The sequence below is a fragment of the Hylaeus anthracinus genome, unplaced genomic scaffold (genome assembly GCF_026225885.1).
Source record: "Hylaeus anthracinus isolate JK02 unplaced genomic scaffold, UHH_iyHylAnth1.0_haploid 11982, whole genome shotgun sequence".
NCBI classification, from domain to species: Eukaryota; Metazoa; Arthropoda; class Insecta; order Hymenoptera; family Colletidae; genus Hylaeus; species Hylaeus anthracinus.
In genome coordinates this window covers 5,935,811-5,960,754 of record NW_026534330.1, presented here as the reverse complement: position 1 = coordinate 5,960,754, position 24,944 = coordinate 5,935,811, and the positions used below count along the sequence as shown (strand labels likewise).

Genomic DNA, 24,944 nt, shown 5'->3' with positions numbered 1-24,944 from the left:
TTTGCAGCGAGGCGTTTCACTCTGTTCGCAAACCAAATTGATGTCGTAAGGGAATCACCCTGGTTCTACGATGTTCTTCTAGAAAAGACATTTTTTGTCACTCTTATTCTAAGAGTTTATTAGTCTATCTTATTTAGTCAGAAACAACAGGACATTTAATTCAAGAAAATCCACTTTGAAATTGAAAACTCTGAAGTGATTATACTTGCAAAAAAACTTGTACATACCTTTCTTAAAACTACGGAACAAAATTTTTATTTTGGAATCACAAATTAAGCTATGCCATTAATGTAAACGATATGTGAAATAGTGAATGTATTATATGTATAATGATACATTTCTTATAGCGAAACTATTTTTAATAAAGCGTTTACGTTCGTAGATTATAATTTATACACTCATATTGTAAATGCTACGTTCGTATCAGGATCATAGCGTGAATGTGGAGGTCGTTGAGAGGTAATATCGAAGAGGCATGGTACTTATACGGTAGTCGACACTTCTCCTCGTCGAACCAACCCGCACCCTGAAAAGGGGGAGAGTCTATTACCATCCCTGGTCATGTTTTCTTGTTGTTTACGATCCGATGATAGTGGAAACCTAGAGTGACAGAGCTAATCATAGATAAAGAAAGATGAGTGTAAAATGACGATGGATACGTGTCTGATAGCTTTATGTGAATTTCCGAATTTCAATAATTGGAACCATATTTATACAGTAAGCCTAAAATACATAAAAATACATAATATACATAATATACATAATACATAAAAATACATAAAAATAGAGAATTTGTAAAATACATAAAATATTTAATATAATCATCGAAAAGTCAACATGTCCATGTCCATATCCATGTTTTCAAAGTCCACAGATTCGTTTCCATCGCCACGCAATCGCCCCTTCATTAGTTTAATTAATTCCAACCGGGAACACTTTTGACCAATTCTTCAAATCCGAGAATCGCCTTCCCCACACCGATACCTGATCCTTCCATTAGGGGTATTGAATTTCTGCTGCTTTTGGCCCAACCCCGCGGTTCGTGTACCAGCAGCAACGTGACCATCAGAACTATTCCCGGGCCAGACTAACCAGATCCTCCGAGACACGATTGTACCAGACATGCTGGCAGTGGACGTCACCGTGTGGACCACTTTCAATTTGGTGTCGAATAGGAAATTCGATCGTTGCTGCAAAAGGGGTGGAGGGAGGAGACACGAACACGCGAGAAGCTGGGAGAGCGTGTTTAATCAATTGTTACTGCTGGGACAATTGGTGCCTTTTCCTTAATCCGACGTATTTCTAGGCCCCCTCCTTTGCTCGTGGCCTTTCAATATTCCTACTACATGCTGTTCCATCTACTGTTTAGGTCTACTTGTATTTGTCAGTCGTTGGTAACACGTCTATAGTCATCAGAGCGAGGCAGGTGTAACTTTGTTCGGGAAGACGAATAAAATGGTGCACGATGAGCATAAATGAAAGAGATATCCATAAATATGAAACGTGGAACTTGACCAGGAAGATGATAACATGAACTGGCGAGCGGAAATGAAAACATCGAAGGATCTGGAATATAATATCTTTATGTATGAACCTTCGATATCAATATTATCTCTGCCCCTGGTACATTTCATCTCCAATTCAATTCCGTTGTACTTGCTGACCCTAGTTATTATTCTTAATCTTAAATAATAAAACTCGCAATCAAGGATAACACATCTGTAAAAATACTTCCTGCAAAAGGGAAAGGAGACAAATATTCACGATACTAATAAGACCAAAGGAGAGCATGAATATACAAATTGACTATTCAGCTTCGAGTAATTAACACTAGTGTATATTTAATTAAATCCATCCTATTTGCATTTTCGTTTTTCTCCTTTCTTCCCGAGCACTCATATTTACATTTCACTAATGAGGGTACTTTCATAAATGGAGTATCAAACAACACAAAGTCGAAACATTTAAAATGTACTTATATTCTCAGTAACACGCGTTTCGTATTAATTATTTTGAATGTAACTTAAAATCGTGGCACTGTATATGAGAAACTCCGAACACGGGGAATAACTCAGTTTCCCAACTTTTTTTCCAACGGTTTTCGCAGCAAAGCTCGCTCACAGAGACGCCGGACTACAAATTTTCAAGCTTCAGCTAATTCCGTGCCGCGCCATGTGACTGTTAAACTGAAAATCAACGTGTCTAAACTGAGACTCTGGTTGCCCCGGGGCATTTTGACTCCCCCGAAACTCCGGTTCACCCTTGGCCCTCTCGAAACCCCCTTCCCGATGGGTGGGGATGAAAGCTCGTTCGCGCGTGAAACACGTAGGATCGCGGAAGAGACAGGTGAGTGGCGTGGCGGAGTAAAGGCGCGATTCGAGGAAAGCGATTAGCTGACATCCTGTCAAACGCATGCACTGCTAGCCCGGAGAACGTCGCCTTTGTAGCAATTGACGCCGATAAAGCAGGTAAATTAATCGAAAACTGGCACAGATACAGGTGGGTTGATTAATTTTCGACACTTCAGCTTGGTATTGCATTCCTCGAAACCTCGGCGTCGTCTGGAAAAGCTCGAACGTTTAGGAGAAATGATGATAATTGCACCAGACTTGCTCCTGTAGCTCGTTATTACTCCGAATGTTTACGTGAATGGATATTTTTATAGGGGATAAATATGTAATCAATGTGGAAGCAATCTGTTTAATTCGAGTGGTAGAGAATTTGTAAAATACATAAAATAAACGATTGCAAAATGAAACAAACAATTTCGGATAGAAATGATTTAATCATTCTGATTTTTAATTCCTGCATTCAGAGTAATCGTATACTTATAATTAAAACATTTAACCATTACAGTTTCATAAAGAAGACGTATTAAATGTTTGATCCGAGATATGGTATTCATAGTATATGTTTACGGTGTCATTAGTACAGTGATGTCGACGCAGCTGCATAAACCCAAGTTGACGAATTGGTAAACGTTGCGTCCTTAATTATTTACGAAGTTGCTATTTGGCAAGCTAATACGTCAAAGAGCCTCCTAATTGGCCCTCGACCAACAAATGTAATTGAATTAACTCCGTCCAGTATTATAATTCGCGGACTGCACCACAGTTTTCGCTTGTCATTGCCAGGCTGTGTTACACTGATGGTTGGTAACCTCAAACTCTGAATAATTAAGCATCGTAATTTGTACGTGTAATTCCAATGAAATTTATCTGTAATTGTAGAGTATTTAGTTTATTTATTGTAGTCTTATTGGAATATTAGTTGAGTCTCGCCTCTTGTATAATACATAATTCCCAAATTCTATTTTACGTGTCTACAATAAAGATTAATAATGGTATTAAGTAAACAAATACAGACTATGGATCGGAGTTGTATTCATTCACTGTACAGGGTGTTTCACAACACGTAAGGCCTACTTCAACACATGGAAGATATAAAAATGATAAGAACAACTTCATCTAAGTACTTTACTCGACTTTGTGTCCTTGTTACAGTAATTTTTTACTACAACACTAGAAAAGCTGCCGATTTTTTAAAGAAGGGCTCAGCACCCTTCAAGACTGACAATTCACACTGCAATGTTAATCAATCAACCGCACGTGCCATGTGCCATAACCACAGGCCCACGTCCCACCCTATAAACACGTATTCGTTAATGTAAGTATCATTAAACGAGGGCGTAACTGACAGCATTTAGATGAGCATTCGGGGGCAGTTAATGATCGCGGGGCGAAACGAACACAGTCGGATGTATTTCGGATCGCAGCGCTCCGACGCTCGGAATATTTTCCGCGGAATAAATGTAATGGCGGTAATTAACCGACGCAACGGCGAGAATGATGCCGAAACTGCGGCGCGCTGTTTATTCGACGGGCGGCAAATAAACGCGTTCCTGTTATTATGTCCGTACGCGATATTTCGGCATCTGTCCGGCCCGTAAAACGTTCTGGCCTGATCGGGGAGCCGGCGATGATTTATCGCGACCGGTGTCAGCAGTCTTTGAAGTCACGCGCCTGGGGGTTGTTTAGCCGCCGCGGATTGATTAATTGTGAATCGCGGATTGTGCCGACTCGATGGCGTGGGGCGTCGCTTTTTGCCCTCTGTCAAGGGTAGCTGATACGTCCAGGACGCGCTTTAACCCTTTGCAGGACGAAAATATTTTTTAGTTGCCAGGGTGGGCGAAAAAAAGCACGATACTTGCAAAAATTATGAAATTTTAACGAGATGTATTTATTTGGTATTTTATATTTTTACGTAAATGTGTGTTGAAATGCACTGAATGAACCACTGGCTAATAGGTAACTCCTCTTTCAAAAATAAAAATAAGAATAAATACTTTTGAAGAGCAATAAGGTCTAGTGAGTATGCACGTCAGGTATGGCCGCCTCAATTTTGCATGAACGTTCCAGGTTTCAGTTTAAAAATTTCATCCTACAGCACGATCTCGAAACGTGATTTTTCGAAACGACTGCTGGATGCTTGCTGGATGTTCGAGTGATAGTACAAAGTCATGCACATGTACGGTGCAAGAAGGACACTCGTATGAAGGCAGAAGAACGTTCGAGGGAGAGAATCGATACGGGGTAGCCCTTGGATCGGAACAGAGAAATATTCCGGAAACGTTCAGATCTTCCTGCAGCAGGTTTCTGGTTAAAACAGGGCATTACGATGCTATCTGTGTTACCAAACAACGTGCGTGAAGGAAACATACGCGCTCACGCGAACGCATACTCTATCGACGGGAAAACAAGAGGGTGGATTCGAGGGTGAGGGGGTGGGATTTTATTCAGCGCGCTGACTTTAAGGCACTCGCGTATAAATATTTATAAGGGGCTTCGAAGTTCGATGGGGATAGTTCGTTTTCCGTTAGCTTACATCCCTGATTTTTTCACCCCCTCTTCTACTCTTCAGCCTCTCTTTTTCTAGTAATACCTCTTAAAAAATATTGTTATTTTCGTTATTAGATCTTGGATGTGTTCTCGCCCGACTTTCTGAAGCCTCCTTCTGTTAATCGAATTTTTTACATATTAATTAAATTAAGTTGTTCAAAGAAAGTCTGTACTTACAAATAATGTAAATAGAATAATATTTTTTTCCTGAATTAGAAGTCAGAAAGAGAATTATTTACTAAATGAAACTATTAGATTGCTAGAATCAGTACAAGTCGGTGTTATCGACATGAAACAGTATCGATTTACAAACATCTCGCAAATCTCAGAAACAGTTTCGCAGAGGGCAGGTTTGCTCGCTTCCAAATCAATTTACCATCGAGGTATAACGTGATATAAAATTATGAATAATTATTATTTTGTATTATTGATACTCCTTTGTTCGTTTTCATCAAGTTAACACAATAAAATTGATTTGGATTCGTGGACATTTAAAACATGTAGAATGCATCCTTTCCAACAGTTGATCATTCAAGGATTTATCCATTCAACTATTAAACCATTTCCACACGTGATAAGTATAAACCCGCATAACAGGTTTTATCCGAATCAGGTATTATCATAATCTTTAGGTAACTCTGTAGATATCAACCGAGTGTTTATTTGCATTTAACAATATTATCTAGTAATAATAAGTCAGGTAACAACAGATAAAAGAATCGTATAGTTCATCAAGCAAAACTTATGTTTCGATGAAGAGAAGAATAAATCAATAAACTTACGTTGGCAGAATTGTTTTAATTTCACTGTTACAACAATTTCAGAGATAATACTGATCCCTACAGATATTAGTATTCATATAACATCAACAAATCAAAAATTTTTAACATTTTTCGTTGACTTTGTTTGACTCTAGGCAAAGTAGAACGCATTTGGATCGTACTGTTGTACGGTGCAGTGAAATGAGACGAAATTGGTCAGACATCACTTTTCTAACTTACGATTAGTGTCCTTATGAAACGGGCAGGTCAACTAATTACTAATTACATATCGTGTATATTTACATCTTATTACAATGTTATTTACAGCAAGAAATAGTAAACTTTCTTAGAACAGTCGAAGACGAATCGCGCGTATTGAAAAAGGAAATTATTCCCTTATTCCCTTTGGAATAAAAGCAGCTTCTAACGTACATCGGTTGATGAATGGCCTTATGTTACAAATTTAATAATACAAGAAACAAATTTAATAAAACAGAATCCGAGCCAGAGTCTCAGATTCTCAGGGTCTGATTTCTCTCGACGAAAATGCTCTACTCACTATCACTGTGGAGCGATGTATATTTAATTGACTAATTGCACGTCTCCATTTTGTTGTACGATCTCTAATTTCGGAGAGTTTATTTCAGCTCATTCGTCATCCAATATCAACGTTTTCGTGTTTCGTGTTCCACGCGGTGTACACAACGTGCGAGTGTTGCCTCTCGCAAAATGTCTTGTTTTGATAAATGTGCTCGACGAACGGTGAAGAACACGCCTCTTTTTCATCTCAACTTCCCCGCTTATTCGCACGCCTCGAGGAAATATCATTGGCGTGATTGAAAGCGTTGGAATATTTTCGAGACACTCTATTTTCTTCAGACGTTCGCTCTGTCAGAGAACTGACTTCCCTTTATCGCGGAGAGTGTTACTTACGCTCACGCACACGTCTATATGTAAATAGTTCCCCAAACGAGATAAACACGTTTAGCAGAGTCAAATCTGAGCTCACTAGCAGAGAGAAAATTTCGAATAGCTATAAAGCAATGATCTTCCTATTTGATATTGGTACATTTAGAATTAGTGTTAGTAATTATTTCACGTGTGTGTACGACAAGTTTCGTGATGGAAATTGAAAATGAAATTTCTGTTATAATAAAAATGGTAATATTCATGACACTATATTCTGTGCTGCTTGAGTTTTATTTTTATTTTAAATCCTGTGCCTCGAAGAGTTAAGCGAAACATCGTGTTTTCGCCTAACTCTGTGAAGGCTCCTCTGACGTAGATGGCCAAAGTTCCATTTAAACATCAAGGCTTCTGCTGCGATGCTGAGGTGTCGTCCACGTTCTAGCAACAGCGAGATCATCGATGACACCACAGAAGAACCTTTTAGACACGACGCTGTCAAATTATGGAGATCCGATCTAAATTCACGGTGTCGGGCGTTTTTCGGGGAAAATTGTGTGTTATAAAAAAACGTCGCGTATAGCATTCACTTTTAAGTAAAGCGCCCTGTACGTGACACTCGGTAGCGAAGTTGAAAGGCAAAGTGGCGAACTAAAGCGTCGAAGTTCTCATCGATGACCTGGTTCAGAATGTTTTTAATGAAAGCGTCTCGGTGATTGGAAGCCACTTTGATCTACGGTGAACGATCACGAAAAGCGTTCGTTCGTGACGTATCGAATTTGTAACTCTTTTTTGTAAATGAGAATTCTTGGCGTGAAATTTTAAATAATTGACGATTGAACCTTGCAGAATCTCACGATTGGTTTGCATAAGCAATGTTATTCACGCGCCTTAAACAACGAGTGGATCGATGTGACTATTCAATGGAATATGACATTCCAAATGAGTTGTCAAATTAATGCTGTCGAAAACGATTCTTTCTTCGTTTGATATCGAGTACGGAAAGAAGTCGACACATTGATCCTCAAAAGAGAAATCACAAAATCAGTGCTAATAATGTAGAAACTTGGTTTGATTGATAGTATGTTAAGATTTCATAAGAATGTATAACTTTGACTTCTGAAGAATATTTGTCTTCGATAATAGCTGAAACTCATACAAGTAATTGATTTTTTATTCAGTTACCCTGAGATGCGTTCTCTTCGTGTACGTAGTACGTATTCGATGCATGAGGTGGCGCATAAATGCAGCAGTTTATCGCAATATGGTCTTATCGTACAAATTATAGGATATACATATGAAGAATATGAAGGCATATAAAATTACAATAATGGCTAAAACTAATTATCCGTTCACTTTCATTTTCTCAAATTTTGTCTAATATATAAAAAAAATGATTGTCTTCGAAATTGAAAAAAAAACACTGAATGAGAAGAAGATAATTAGAAAGACTACGAGAGGGTAATTGCAAATATGTATGCATATATATACGTATTTATGTAGAACATAAAAATTAATATTCCTAATGTTAAAAAGTATGAAAAGAGTCAGACAGAAGTAAAATTATTGGCTAGTGGTGTCAGTCGTTGAACATCAATCAAAATCAATCGACATTAACCATCATCGACTATTAGCAAGAGACATCTATTATCATCAATGTATCTCTATGGACAATAATAAACAGCAATCGACACCAATCATCATCACTCGCGATCAAACCCTTACAGTTATCAGCAATCATTATCAACTGTTAACAATATCCATGTGTCGTTAACCGTCAGCAACGGTTAATAATTAATAGCAGTTTACACGAAGTATTAGATATAGTCAGTAATCGTCACGAATAGTCGACTGATGTCAATCATCAATCGTTATCTGTGCAAATTGCCATCGTTTAAAGTGACCTCGCGTATGGGACATTCCGCACGTAATTGAACACTTTTTTCACTACCATTTGGGATTTTCCTCCAGTATGGATACGTTCTAGCGTTGGTCTATATTTCGATGCATCCTGGTAAATTTTTTAACTTTTTGAAAATTTTTTATACGACAATTGTTTAAAAAATTGTAGCAACTTTTATCCACAAAATTGAGTATTTGGACAGAAAATTGTTGACAAACAGTCGGGGGACCAGTGTACCGTTATCTATTTTTATTTATATCTCAGTTTATCGGTACATCACGTTATCGTTAATGTACTCTGAGTTGTGAAGAATTTCTATTTTATTTTGCATGTAGTATTCAACTTTAGATCCCAGAGAATAATCAAGTAAAGTGTTTGACTAACACGTAAACAATCAAGATTCCTCGATACGTTTCAAAGTTCGGGTAAGCATCTTAGATCGCTGATTACGCCACGAAAATCTCCGTTCAGTAGTTTGAATCCCGGAGCCTCGTCTCTCATTGGCATTCAGGTTAATTAGCGTTCTGTTGTGGTACGGTTACGACGCCGCTTTAACGTCTCAGGGAGACTCTGGTAATATCGGGTAATCGATAATATCGAGAATATTCAGGTAATAATCGTCGATAGTATGCGACTCGGGTTGAAGAAACAAATGTCTGTTCGATGACGATTACAATATGAGGAATCGTAAGCGAGAAACTTCGAGACATGGATAACTATATGTTAATTCGAACAGAACGCTGATTTTCTAATCAGCATCAGTTCATTTTCACTTTCATTCATATTTCGATGAAAGGATATACAAAGATAGAAAGATCAATGCTTGAGTATTGTCAATATTTATTAGTCATTCTAGAGAAATAAAGAGAAATAAATAAATGATGCAGTAACGCTTAATATAAATTCAAGTTTTGTTTACTAGTTTATAAAATATCTTTAGTCCACGTTATTACACTTACACTATTTACAAATGTTAATAAAAATATGTACATTGCCAGTGAACTTTTCTAATTGTATTCCTGTTACTATTATTCCCTTGTAATATGGGAAGTAAAGAAACACAAGAATGCAAGTGCGTGCTTGCATTGTGTCAAATGTTCGCCTATGTGCCCTTTGGAAACCAGATACTAGGGGCTAGCGCCCTTGCGTATTCAACTGTGCCGGTTGAAGTGGTTTTGATGGCACCACTAAGGCCTCATCATAGCTGGAATGGTAGAGATCCAACTTAAACAATAAAGTTGACATGGTTGACCATTCCACAGTCTTTCCAAAAGCCTCAGAATTCTCAGAGTGCAGAGTCTCAATTTCCTCAGCTGGTCGATGAAGTCCGACCATATTGGAAGCGCCATGCAGTAGTACGAGTCAAGGATTTCTGCGCCCTCTACGCGTATTTCCAGTAATTAATTACGCGGGCACTAACTATCCAAACGTAATTCTGTCATGATTGATTTTTGTCTCATTTTGACATGTAAAAACCTCTCTTAAAAGTTTCGAGCACCTGTTGCCGAACACTCAATATATTATATTTACATTTTTCAATGAAACACTAAAATCAAAATTGAATGAAGACTTCGTAAACTTCTTGCTTCAATGTTTGTTTCACGTATCAATTTTTCATTGTAAATATATACACGCGTAAAGTTTATTTATGTACATTTTCATAATGAAACATTTATTTGGAAATGTTAAGCTTACCACTTAATTTAGGCAAATGTGTTCAATGACCGTATACACTAACAACTTTTATACTGGCTCGATACTGCTTTCAAAAGTTCCCTGATACACGTCAAGCAACTCATATTGTCACAATGCAAAAATGTCCACTTTTGCGCTATCAAACACAGTAAATTACTCCATAAACTCAATTTATCTTGTAAATACAATATACCCCATTCAATAAACCCTTCATTTAGTAAAACACGGGACAACCATTTTGTGGTCAACTCTCCAGGCGCGAAACCCGAGAGAAGCCCGAGCAGTTTTAGTGGAGCTTCTGCCTTCGAGTTAATTGATGCTCGATTTCTCACGTAACTACGTCCGTCGAACGTCGTTTCCCCTTTTGAAGTACAGCTCGTCCAAGCTTTCGTATTCGCACTCGTGTACGAATCGTAGAACGAAGGAGGAGATCGACACGGCAGAAAGAGAACAAAAGGGAGATCGAGCAGCGTAGCGTTAAGAAGTATCGGCGTGTGCTAGGCGCGCCACTCGGGAGCTGTTAACCGCAAAGCGATTCAGGAATCGTTGATTCTTTCGAGGCGAACTCGTGAGCGCATCGGTAATGGGAACAATGAGAATCAAGTATGTCGGTTTGCAGCTAACGAATGGGGAAAATGGAATGAAGAAATAGCAGCAGCGCGAGAGGTCGAGGAGTGCGTCGGCTGAATAAAAATTCCGAGTGATGTTTCGTGAAAACATCCGGATACAGGGAGCAACAAACCTTTTTACGCTTAATAACGTCCAATGGGATTTCATGAAGAAGCTCCTGCACTGGTTCAAGCAACATAATTGGCGATAAGGTTACAAATGATGGTGAGAAGGTAGTAGAAGTTAAAAAGGGGTTTGGGAAAATATTCTAAAGAGCACAAATTACATAAATATATTTAAATTACATTTTGTTGAATAATTTCGTTAAGTAAAGGGTTTTCTATCGGAAAGCTTTGGGACTTAGTCTTTTAACGAAATACAAATGGTACGAGATATATTCGCACATTTGCTCGATTGTAATTTTCTGAATGTCAAACAATTCGAGCGATTTAAACCCCTCCAATTGTATCGATAAGTAGCGTAGTTGTTAAACTAGAGATTGCGTATAATTTACCCTAGAATATGTTACGCAAATATTGCAGCGTTAAGTGATTCGAACGAATTCAATTGAAAGCACACTACCCAATTTAAGCATCGTGACCGACCAATTCGATATAGGACGAATAAAATATGGAAGTCAGGAGAGGAACAGCACGAAATGAAATTGGAACAGTGGAAATGAACGTATAAAAAATTAATAACAAAAGTGCCGCTCGCAATTTGCCGCACTAATGCTGCACTTCCTAATGTCACAAATTACTGTTTCCAAATAAATCTTTACAAATGATACCTTTCGAAAAAATATCGAAAAAAAATTCAAGTGTGGATAAATTTCTAAACTACTTGTTTCTGTAGGAACTCCTACATCCAAATAGTCGATGCTTTAAGATTCTGGTACATCACTTCAAGTATATAATTTCTTCTCGAAACTGATAACGTCATTGTGATCACGGTTTCCACCGTCTACCCGTTGTCCCTTTTTTATTGTAGTGGCAATTTTCGAAGACCTGTTTTCTCGTAAATACTGAGGAATGTGTGGGATTCTGTGCACCGCTTACACATTGGCGCAGAACCTATCCACTAAAATCTCCACGCCCATTCCTGTACACAATAAGAGTGGCTAGGAACGCCAACGACAATTCAACCAGTGCCCTATTGCATGCTTGCGCCAATGCGCTCTTCCAGGTGGAGAGGAGCCACTGTTACTACGAACCCTATTCTTTTTCTTCTTCTTCAGGACTTATCTCACTTGGGCCCTAGAAGCTTTTCTCTGCGTCGCCGTCATTTCCACGGTTGCCAGCCACAAAGGGAAAAGATGGAGACCTAGTTACTTTAATTTTGGGACCGAATGATGCTGAGAAGTACTCTGATCTATAGGACATGACTTTTAACAATTGATTTATCAAAAAAAGTTCCCTTCACAACTTACTTAATTTGAAGATTACGGAATACTCTATAGTAGAGTATTGGAAACAACAATATTCTACATTAAGACTGTTTCTAAATAGGCTGGTAGTTGAAGTGTCAATATTGTCATTTCCTCAATCAACATCATTTATTGCTTTATAAATGCCAACGACAATATGGAAAATCGGAGTTCCACCTAGAATCACTATCTATCACGAATAAAAAATAGCATCGCGATTGAACTCACACCAACTACAATTTCACTAAACTTCCGACTTCTAAACTATATCAATGCTTCTCTTATCAAATCTCATAGCTATAACTCAACTATAATTATACCATGCGAGGCAGCGCTTTCCCGCTGTCCACGTTTCAACACAAATGCGGTAAAGTGCGACATTAATGCGACTTTGGCGTGGGATCACCAGCGATTAAGGAGGCAAGCGACGGGGATCGAGACTCGCTCGATTCGAGAAGCTTTGATTCAACGATCCCGACGGAAACTGAACGAAGCCTCAACGGGACGCGAGATCCCTGGATCGGGATCAATCGCGTAGGAGGGAAATCTTCGCGAGAGTAATTCCTCGAGCTCCCCTGCATCTCGCGTCCACGTACGAGTCGAAGACTTGCGCGGGGGGAGGAGGAGTCACGGTGGCTCAGGTACGAAGAAAGGAGTCGAAACGGTGGCTCGGAACGGAGATCGACACAAAGGCGAATCGGAGCATCGGGGCGTTAAGAGGACTCCGAGATGACGGTATCCTTCCGCATACGGTTCTCTGTTGACTGAAGTGACTTAAGTCAACGCCGCGCGCACCTATGGACTGGCACACCACGTTCGCCAGCATGCGTCACAAGAGGGACGGAAAGAACGCGACGTTCGCGAGAGGGGGTGGCCAAAGGATGAAGAAGGAGAGCCCCGAGCGAAAGAGTGAGACATCCAATGAGCAGCTGGAAGCGGAGCGAGAGAGTCCGGTGCGTGTAGCGGCGAAGGGTTTAAGTATAAGGATACCGAGGCATGCGCCGTCCTATCATATTGATCTCGCCATAGTAACGATTCTCTCTTCTCCGGCGATGTTGGCATGCACTATAGCAGCGGTACGAAGAGGGAAACCCGACGAGAACGGCGGAAGGGGGTTGTACCGCATGGTATACCATGCCACCCAACGATGCGCGGATGTGGGCCGCACAGGGATGAACGAGAACGACCGACGGGAGAAAGGGTAAACCGAGCGAGATGGAAGCGTTGGTGGGAAGAGGAGGGAAACTCGCAGAGAGAGCCACCGACAGGGTGAAAAGGAGAGGAGAGACGTCAGTGGCGGTAGGCCACGCAGGGCGCTAGCGCCAAAGAGAGCCGAGGTGGCGATACCGCGCGGCGCTGCAGCCAGACGAAAATCAGTCCAGCGTTGGTCGCCGGCGAGGGCGCATCTGACAACCCTGTGACAGGATACGGGACATCCGAGGATATTAGGGAAATCGAACGTCCGCGAACAAGCGTTGAACCGGAAACTGGATCGAGGGAGAAGGGATGTCGACCGAGCTGGCGTCACGGTTCTGATAGTCAGACGCGCTCCGAGATTCGGCGAGGATCGGGCGAATCGGTTCGCGGATTAGCTGTTTCGCGTTGTGACGCGTCGAAGAGCGCGAGTTGTCCGTGGTATTGCGCGACGACTGCACCATTTTCGAGGAGAAAAAAAAAAAGGGGGAACCGTAGCTCGGTGGAAGGAATCAGTCGCTGGGCCAGGTCGAGAGTAACAACGAGCAAGCGAGAGAGAGAGACGAAGAAGAGATGTCCTCGATGCCAAACGACGATGCCGCGCGAAGGCAAAACGTCATCGGAGCTTAGTGCGTGCGGGGTTGTCGCGCGGGGACACGCTGCAGGTCCGCGGAGACTGTCACGTGCCCCTGATAGAGAGAAAACGATGCTATTGGTGTGTTCGAGACACGCACGTTCGGGTGGACCCTGAGAAGACCGTAGGACGAACGGTCAATTCTCGACTTCTTGGGAGTTCCGAGTGCCTACGATACGAGTGGTACCGTTTCTGTCCGACGCGTCTGCAGCCACGTGCGAGGACAACCGAACGGTGAGGAGGCGGAGGAGGCGGAGAAGAAGCCGGTGGTGGCGGAGGTGGTGGTGATCGAGGAAGGAGCTAGCCGCTCCGATTCCTCAATCGTGCAAACATGAGACGTTGGACTTTGATAGCGTTTATAGCCCTGGCTGCATTCGGTAAGTAAGATCCTCCCTCTAGATTAGTGTTGCGGCCTGGCAGATTTATGTCTGCCCGTAGGGTCGTAACAGGCCCTCGTCCTAGAGACGATCGCTTTTCTCGTGTACGCGAACGGTCCACCGGTTTAGCCACTATGGCCAATCGATTTTCTCTTGTCTGTCGGTTTATTTACCTTCTTCCTGTTCATCTCTCTGTCTCTCTCTCTTTATGTCTGTCTTTGCGTCCTGCGACTGTCCGCATTTCCATCCATCGAGCTCGACACGCTTGATACGCTCAGGTCACTAGGATATGCGTTCGAGGTCAACTCCGATACCTGAAACCGCGACAGTGTCCAGGGAACCACTCCTGGACAGGTTGGAACAGTTTTGAATGATCGACAGTGATTCGAGGAAACGAAATGGGACCGTGATTTATAATAAAGGCTCTTGGTATTTGCGTGCGAAATTTTGACAATGTTTACGTACCGCAACTTCGAAGTTACGTGAACGTGGAATATTTCGTTGACCAATTCTGACTCTGTTCAAAGTACAGTTATGTGTTATGAGTGGTTTACATACATTTGAGAATGAAAGTTTGAAAATGTGCAAAAATACAGAAATATATACAATGTCATCAGTAAGACATACTTTTATTTAAATTTCAATTCTTTCGTGTATTTTTAAAAATATGAATTTGCATAAACATCCGCTGTCTAGTCCTGAGTTACTCCCATTACGCTGTAAATCCTGTCGTACAGAAGCTACGCGCGAACTGTTATTGTGAATATATAATCATTAGTTTGCGAATGTTTATGCAAATTCATATTCATATACCGAGATTTAAATGAATCTGTGTTTCATCTGCTAAACAGAGTAACATACATTATATTGTTGATATTGTATGTATTTTTGCAGTCGCGCATATCCTCGTACATTTTCCATCTTCTTACCTGTCAAAAGCATTCGCAATGTACTAATCATCGCCTGAAATTAAGTTCACACCGCTCGCAGAGGACTGTCACGAGTCAGCGAACATTTGATATTGTCGCGAAAGAGGGAGGTGGGTCGAACACAATTCAATCCATCAGTTTCGCTTCGAGTACTGTAGACGACTGGCGCAGAAACGCGAAGGTGTTGCTTTGCTACGTAACGTGTTGCCTCTGACGTCACCGGGCGACGTTTTCTATGCGACGCGTACGGCTTCTTGTTAACACGCTGATTTCTGTTTGTAAACTCGAACGTGCACGCCCTGGCGCGAGATCAGCGCCATATAAATATTTACACGCTAACTGGAGAATATTTTTGTTAAATTTCGTCAACGAGCGAACCCTCGACCGAGTTTTCCGTCTCGCGGTAGTTTCCACGGGGCGAGCCCGTCAGGAAGCGTTTGTCAACAAAAAGGAACGTGAACCAGCGAGCAACCCGTGGTCCGACGACAATTCTTCAGGGAACAATTAGCTTCCGATTGAGAGAGATTCTAATTGACGCGATACCGGACTCGCCACTGTCATCATCCTCTCGTTGTAATTCGCGAAACGTTTGATTAATTGGACTTCGTTGTCGTAAACAATCTTCGTTCATCTTCTGTGTGTACCATCGCGCCAGCGTGGGCGTTTGAAAGCATCCCCGGGAAACCGGTGTGCCCAATTCACCCACGCGGTTTTCTCAGGCTCGTCATACGTAGTACAGTGGGATTGATTTCCAGAGATGTAGAATTAAATACCAAATAATTTATTTAGCGATACGTTGTTCGTGCATATAATATAACTGATAACTCGGAAAAGTAATGCATTAGTATAAAATAAGGAGATGTCGACATGTAATTAGTTTTTGGTATTTTCTTTCAAAGCAGTGAAATATATTCCTTTTACTCAAAAAGTCATTTCTTCGAGTTAATTACACGATACCTTGGGCTCTCTGAAGAGTTGCATAACCTCTGAGGGAAAGCTGTGGTTCAGATTGCGTAAAGTAAATAGTAAATGTTAAATGAGAATCATAAAATTGCACTCAATTATAACAACGCTTTATTTCAAGTTTGCTATTACTTTCAATATGCAAACTGTACTATATTTATATTTAATAAAATGACGAAGAATGTGTATCTCAAACGTTTGTCTAACATAACTATCTCTCGGATATGTGCTTTGTATTCCGAAATGTAATTCACCCCGGAAGAGTATAGTGGCTTCTATTTCCGTGGTGTAAATTTCATTCGTCTCGATTAATTTCTTCTAACAAGACAGCCGTTAATTGAATCTGGGCCAATTTCACTTCGTACACGAATCTAATCAGTGTCACGGAGACAATGGATCGAGTACACCGTACGTACTGATATTAAGCACGGATTAAATCGAGAGTTTGTTCACTTCGCGAATGATTCTCTATTCTGAACTTTAAAAATTATAAATTCGATTGGTTTCTTCACTATACATAATGCATTTTAATTATGGGTGCAGCTGTCGTGTAACAACAGGAAAGAAAAACTGAAAACCGTAATAGATTAAAAATTTTTATTTGCTTTTAACCATAAACAGATACTCATATAAGTAGTCCTTGTTCCTTCAGAATTAACAGGCAAGTACAACATGCATTAAAAATAAAAGTACAGAATATTAGTTCATAAATGAATGTTCTTGATAGACTGATATTTTTCAAGTAAAGTCAGACCTAACCCAGATCAAATAGCACCGATTGAATGGTCGCAGACACATCAAGGAAAAATGATGAGTAGTCTATAAATCATTAGCTTGGCGAAGTTGTGAATTTCTCGCGAAGACCAGCCAAGTGAAGTTGGTTAACGAGTTAATGTTGGATCAAGTAATGAGTTCGTTCGAGACGATGTGACTAACTTCGATATTATCGAGTTCTCACACTTCTAAAGAGACCTCTTAGCGTTTAGGTGTAACTTGCACTCTACAGTTTCGACTGTTAATGATTAAGATCTTTACGTACTCAGTGAGTCTGAGTCAAGGTAAAACAATTTACCTTGCCACCCTCAGACTTTCGACACAGGCCTTATATCGCTTCGCACCTGTTGGAAAACACTGTACTACACCACATACTATTATTTGAAGATGTCGACAGTGAGCGTATCATCATATCATCAGAACCTAAGCTTGCACAAATCGGAGCGAGCATCCATGCGTAACAATAATACCCTTCGCGAGTAATTTGAACTCCAAGTTGTAACCATAAACGTAAGAATTACTTAGAATAAACAGAACGTAAACAGAATATAAACGGAGAAATACCTTCCCAATAAAAATGGCACCACGGAATAAATGTACAAAGCTCTGCGGCGAGCGATTGTAGTCACTCATCGAAATAGTTGAATCGTTGAGCCAATCAAACTTATGGCAGCATTAAGTGCGATAGCGAGGCATAGTGATGTTCATTGCGCCACGCGAACGTCGATGACCATTCGGTGGCTCTTGGCGCGTACCGTCGCTTTTCGCTGGCTCCGGAGTTGATTCTGCATAGCGTACAAGTGCGGGCTGCACGCGGGTGCATGGATTACGCGCGCTGACCTGGCCTCTGCGTGCGTATGCGTGCACGTGTGTTGCGCCCGTGGGCGAGCGCGCGCGCGTGCGGATGTGTACAACAGCGGAGTATCGAACGTGCGCGCCTAGCTGGTTGAAAAGCGGAGGACACTGTATGAGACTCGGCCTCGCACACACTCGTCCTCCCTCGTGAGGGTGCACCGAGACACACGTACACGGCACACGTACGAAATCACACGCTCACCCTCCCGTCTTTCACCCTTCCCTCTTTCTGCCCCGCTTATCGCGCGCGTGCCTCTTCCGACGGGGGCGATCATGCACGTCAAGAGTGAAAACTATGCCAAACGCTGCGTGAAGCTCCGGGAAAACAAGCCTCCGCCAGCTGACCGTTTTTCACTCCGCGACGAGTGTCTTCGACCATTGTGGACGAGGGGGGCCACTGTTCATTTTTTTCTCTCGGACGATTACTTCCCCATTTGGAGCCTGGGCGGTGAAAGGGTTGCGCGATGTCGAGGCGGTTCGCGATGTCTTTTAACTATTCGGCTACAATGCGCTGGGTCCCTCGGTTTGGTATTATAGTTGGTCGAATAGGGCGTGTTAAAAAAATGGAAACTCGTGAACGAAAGCATCCTCCGTGTCAGTCTATATTTTTATTAATTATACGCATAATCGTGTGAAGCTTAAACGAACTCCAAGAATGTTTAAAGGTCGAATCATCGAAGATTTCAGCGAACCAAGTATTTCGTGAAATTGTCGACGACAGAAGATTTCCCCACGGCGATCTTCGAGCTTGAGCATCTAATTATGGAAAAATAGGAAGCTCCATGGCATACGCGTCGACTAAATCCCTAAGAATCGCGTTGCGACGCTGCAGGAAAGTAACTTCGACTAAATTTCTTCTTACTTGTTTTCCTTTTTCAGAACGCGACGTTAAAATTTCAGACACTACACGAGGGATCAACTAAACGTAGATGTTCGAACTCTATTTTCCTCTATGCTATTTTAATTCTTCAGAATTCTGAGTATTATTTTCAGTTCTCACGTCGTTACGGTCTTTCTCAATTTATTTTCTCATCCACCTGGGTCCGTCACTTAATCCTTCAATTCTTCGCTATATGTATACTCTATTCACAACTTCATGCTACCTTTTTCTCCCCTCATATTTTTCTTTTATTTCTTGGTTCAGGGAGTTGTAAGAAAATTGTAGGGCTTTCGTTGTACAGTGGTTATCTTTAAGGATCCTCACTCACGTGCATTTCAGGTGTAGATATCTCTTACAAGAGAAGCATCAGAGATAACAGGCTAACAGACAGGTGACAGGATTAACATGCTATGGCAATATGATAGCATACAGGCCTCCGTTGCCACGTGGAAAATGCTAGGATTAGATATTAGAGCTGGAAATAGTTTAATATTCCATTGCTGTGAATCTACTGCGTATTTTTTAGAAGATATTCTAATATTTCAGTATTTGAATATTATTATTAGAATGTTATTATTAAAACAATAATATTTCTTTGTGAAATCGCAATTGGGATCTTCGAGAATACTTCACGGTTCAAATATTGTAATGAGTGCTTATCTAATAAGTGTGACTATTACACTTAATACAATTAATACAATAATCCAATAATTCAATTTCTTGGACCTTCGAGAGTAATTAAATAGTAATAAGATTTTCCCATCGTTCTGTGTTATTACGAATGTCAAAGACGAAGCTCTGGAATATCCAGAACTCGTGAAAATTGAATTTCTCTAGCACTTGCATCCGTTTCTCGAAATCTCATTCTCAAACATGTCATTCGGAACTAATCATGCAATTCTTCAGAAAGTATTTTTGTTTCCACATAAATTAATACCAAATTCTGGCGAACTTGTTGACCAAGTGGAAGGAGGTTATTCGCGGAACTCCGAAAACGGCAGTAACCCAAAACATGATGAAAATATGTTTGCATGAACTTTTCCAGTTGTTCTCGGATAACGTAACTTATTCCAGGAGCGCTGTTGGTATGCCAAGAAATTTTCCGTGTTCCAACTTCGAATCGCAATGTTCCACGCTGTTTCCCCGAGCAGCTGATTGAATACAACGATTCGCCATTGTGTCTTACCACAGACTATGACCCCGACTCTCGTTACGAACAGCGATCAATGTAATTTCGCCGCCAATAGCCATGACGTTCGATCGCGATGAAAAGGAGAACAGACAAGGATTCGCCCCGTCTAAATTGTGGATATCGTTACGCGAACTGTTTCGTTCCTAACCAATTACGATCGGGCTGCGATACCTGTTAAACCGTCTAAGTTCCTAGCCTCGGATGCTCAATCAGGAGAACAATTCCTGAGAACAATGAAAAATATCAATTCAAGATAAATTCAATATCATTCTTACAGCAAGAATTTCAGAATTTTTCAATCCAGAGTTTTATTGTTTGGATTTATATTTGGTTCTGTTGCTGGGAGATTCTAATTTCTGTAATTAGAACACGCTTGGAGAAATTTTGGTACAAATGAGTGGCATTCTGGTGTCGTTAGTAACAAGCATTTCAAATCTTAAAATCCTGTAGGAAGTTCTGAATCTCACAGCGACGATGTGGTGTCGATATTATGAATCCAATCTGTGTTGTCCTTACCAGTATCATCATTAATGAAACTTTGCTTGTAAGGTTCCCGTAACTTGTTTCGAAGAAAATAGTGCAGCACTTGTTGAACTCTTCGTCACTTCAATTCGGAGACCACGAAGTAAATTCACGTTCAGTTCTGATTAAAGTATTCTTTTAAAGTGGATGTAAATAAAATTAAATACTGTCCCTCTAACGAATGCAAAGAAATTCAATATAAATTAAGTTAATATAATAAAAATTTGATTGTTGGTTAAAGTATTTTTACAAATTGCACGGAAAGAATTCAGTAAATTCGTTACAATCGCTGAGGGCTGAGTTATTGGATCGCGCTAAATGCTAATATTACCTTATCGACGTGGTTTATATCGCATACATAGTCTTTTTAACCCCTAGAATGAGCAACGATCCTTGTAATTTTATCGACAGTTACGATGCCGACGGGTTGAAGTAGGCTGAGAGAATCTTGATTGATTCTGTCGACACTGTAGCTAGAAAAGCGTGGGTTTTTGTAAGTTTATCTCATCCTGGAAATTAGAATTCTACACATTGGATAAAACAATGTTCAACAAATCTATATTAATATTCTGAAATTGTTCAATATCACAATAGGATTTTTTGGAAAAATTTGTAAAGAGTATAGAGTTGAAAATTGTTGTATAATTTTATTTGTTTGCAACACCAGCCATTTAATAATATAATTTGACTGGATGAACTGCATTTGCTACGATATTGCAGTGCTCAAGTATCCTCGCCATGTGCTTTAAAAATGGAATGCTTTCTTTCATCGATAACGAATGAATATTAATCTGGTACCTTTTCAGGAACCCACGGTTTAACGCCGTCTGTCCATATCGACCTAAAAAAAACCAACAGACAGTTCGATCTGTCTAAGACGTTTAAGGGTGAATAATTCACAGACCATCGTTCAGTTTCGCTTCACCTCGAACCTCAGTCAGCTAAGTTTAGCCAAATTAGTTCAACCGTGAGAACGATGGCCATTAAAAATGAACTGTGTGATAAGTGGCGTGCAGATCGGTGAAATATTTGTATTCGCTGAGAAGAAACGGGGGTCAATCAAATATAAGTTAAGCATCGTTTAGGTTTCGTAGGTAATTAATATAAGAATCATTTCGTAATAGCACTGAATCAACTTTAATATTGTTAAATGTTACTAAATATTCATCTGAAACAGAACTTAGCAACAACAAATTGTACAGTAATAATTTATGATGTGCATTAGTTATTCATTAAAAGTGGTAAGTGTCCATACGTGTATACCCAGAATATTCCAACATCAATCTCAATTTATCGATGTGTTATGGTTGGGTCCACGACAAGTCGCGTAACATCAGAGAAATGTTCCTATCAGCCTAACGTCTTGCCATTAACCGTTCTCCCAGGGCTGCATGCATCTCGGGTACACGTACTTCCGCTATCATCACATGCGCGTGTCCAAGTTTCAGGCAGGAGCCAGTGGCGGGAGGCAATATGAGCGAATAGTTAGTTTGGAGGCGAGTTTCGACGGAGGTTTCATTACTGGGCCGGTGCAACAGCTTACCAATCTGATATGGTTTCACGTCGACGGTGCATCCCTTGTGTGCACGCGCCGTTTCCGATGCACGCGTGCGCACTACCTCGCGTGGCTATGCATATAGGCCCGTCTGTTTTTCAGTTCGGACTGCAGACCACGCGATACTAGACACAGAATCTCATTCTGCAGTTTACACGTCGGCTGTCGCTTTCACTATGTCGCGATGACGCTGCCACGGACATTCTGGAGATTGGCTCGGTGTGGTTACGGTTAGACTTTTCCTTGTAGAGAGGAAAACATTTACAGAGCAACCACTTTATAGGTCCGTAAGACATCCGGAAGAAAGTGTTGTTGTTTCAAGCTCCTGCAGTAAAAGAAAAGAGAAAATGTCCTTAACAATGCTGAAGACTTGAATTGAACAGGGCTTTAAGTATATTTTTAACCGACTTCGAAAAGAAGGAGGTTACTCAATTCGAGATGTTTTTTTTTTTTTTTTTTTTTTTTTTTTTTTTTTTTTTTACTCGGTTTAGTTGCTGCAGCATCGAGTCTTCTAGCTTTGCTTTCAATGGAAGGTAAATTCAAGTTTAATTTTATGTATTTTATTGAGTGCTTAGTATATGTGCACATGGATTTTTACAAGATTTCTTGAGAATTATAATGAAACACAATTATTTTTGAGTTGTCAGAACACCACCTGAGAACTGGGTACGAGAATTTAATTGTCAGGCATGCGAACCAGACCGAGATAGGCGGTTATCGATTCCTCGTCGATTTATCTTCCTCCCAGCGACAGCCACCGCGCGATTCATGTATCAGTCTCTCGCTTCTTTTTCGCGGTTGTACACAATTTTTTTTACTCCCGATGACAGCAAGATGTACGATCCCCTTCAAGCGGGGGCGAAGACGAAAACTTTACTGGAAACATAACTTCATTTTCGGTCAGTTTGTATAGACAGTTTGCAGCGTTCAAACGGTCGTGACTGCTGACATTTTGTTCTTAGCAAGCGAAATTATTAGAAATGTGGCTTAACTCTTCGAAGTTAAGTCTGGGTTAAAAAAATATCCCACCTTTTGCTTAGCTTTAACGTTTTATTTATAATTTTCCATTCATGTGACAATACTACGAACGAAAGTTCGCTGAGAACATCATTTTCGAATTGGTTAGTTGACTTTCTAAAGATCTTGTATCTAAGAATTACGAAGCTGAGAATATTGGTTTTTCGATTGAGTATTTAAAATTCGTACGATTTGCGTTTTATATAATATTATCGAGGCATATATTTTTGTTGTATGAATTTTAAACGGTTTCGGAAATAAGTTCTTCAATTATGTACTTCAGTTTCGTTTCCTTTTTTATAGCATAAGTTCTTGATTCATCGTGTTTGACAAGGAGCAACACTTGATTGACTCTTCTTCCGTTCATGCAAAGTCCGTTAAAACTCTACCTAACTTCGAAGCTTAGTTCACTTTCTGGAAGTTTCTAGAAGACACAGATCTGAGTGGTGTTACGTTGTTCCAATTGAAGTTGTGAGAACTCTTCCTCACGTTCAATAAACGGTTGTCGTATCGAATTGGTAGTTTGTTTTATATTTCGATTGTTTTCGAGACTTGAAAACAAACTGATCTGTATACTGGCCTTTAATTTTTAACTAGTCTACATCTTTATACCTCCAGACATGCAACACACATATTCATGTCTGATTAAATAGTCACTCACTCTATTTAAGCAACTGAGAAACAAACTTTAATATTCTCTGTTGCGTACCTCCAAACTTTCACCTATGCGTTCACACCAAATTTTGTTGATATTTTGAAATATTTTCAAATAAAAAATACACGAACATAGTAGTTAAAATATTGATAATTTGTAGCACTTTCAATTTGGATAGAACTAGGATAAAGATATCGATGCGATATCGTTGCGAAAAGTATTTACATCATTTCACAATTAGAATTACTTTTCTGCAACTGCGACTTTAATTTCTAAATCTGAGGTAATTGAGCACACGGTGCTGAAGTAATCGATTTTTCCGGATGATAAAATGACCGTATTTTCATTCGAAGGACGATTACAGTAAGTCCTCGACTTAAACGATTAATTCGATCAAAGCTCTCGTAGTTGAATACCACGTATGTATGTCGAATTGAATTGGTGCAATTGTATTGCTGGGAAAAATATTATCCAAATTCTTAAACTGTTTCATTCGTTCATTCTAAATTTATATTTCTTCCAACAACGTGAAGACGGTTTTCTCTTCGCTTATTTCTGCTATCGAATTAAATACGATTCCACGATGAATTTAACCCGGATGTATGGGCCGTAACGTGCACTCTTCCTAATTCGTCGTGTGGAAACACGCATCCGATCGTTTCGAAGTAGATTGCTTCCATTACGAGCGAGGAGTATGCCGCCTGTGCGGCCGGAAGATGGAAAATGCGAGATTATGCGACACCTCCGCCTCGGTGTGGAGGAAATGCCGTCATTCACCGCGCTATCGAGTCAACTATCGATTACTGCGATCTTCCGCAGAGGTTTATGCACGTTTAACGAGTGAACTGAGATCGGCGGAGGATTTGAGAAATGGCGCCCCAGGCAAAGGAACGGGAAGTTAATTTGCATGTTGCCAAACAGTATAGAATCGAACTAGCCTGATGGTTTAATTAAAATTATTTGTCCATAATTTTTTATTCTTTGAAGGAGACACCTTTCGATAAGGACAATTTTATTGATTCTTTAACAGATAGGATGAACTGTATGTAATTTGTGTAGTAAGACATCCTCTCATTTGATGTTTTAATTAAAGTCATTTGTTTTTATTCATCACCCTTCGAGAAAGATATCTTTCTCGAATTCATACGTGGAATTTACTCCAAGCTATTCAACATTAATAAGATCATTTATTACCACAA

General features: G+C 40.3%; 1 protein-coding gene across 3 annotated transcripts in view; it reads left to right on the top strand.

Moving 5' to 3' along the window:
* LOC128886345 (neuronal acetylcholine receptor subunit alpha-7-like) overlaps positions 1–24,944 on the top strand; it is a 454,660-nt gene that overhangs the window by 283,286 nt on the left and 146,430 nt on the right. For 2 of the 3 annotated variants that reach the window (XM_054141149.1, XM_054141147.1), the window contains exon 1: positions 12,132–14,403. In XM_054141149.1, the coding sequence (XP_053997124.1) occupies positions 14,358–14,403 (46 nt within the window). In that variant the 5' untranslated portion in view covers positions 12,132–14,357. Of the gene's footprint in view, positions 1–12,131; positions 14,404–24,944 lie in introns of those variants that run through there. The other variant, XM_054141148.1, reaches the window with a different exon arrangement.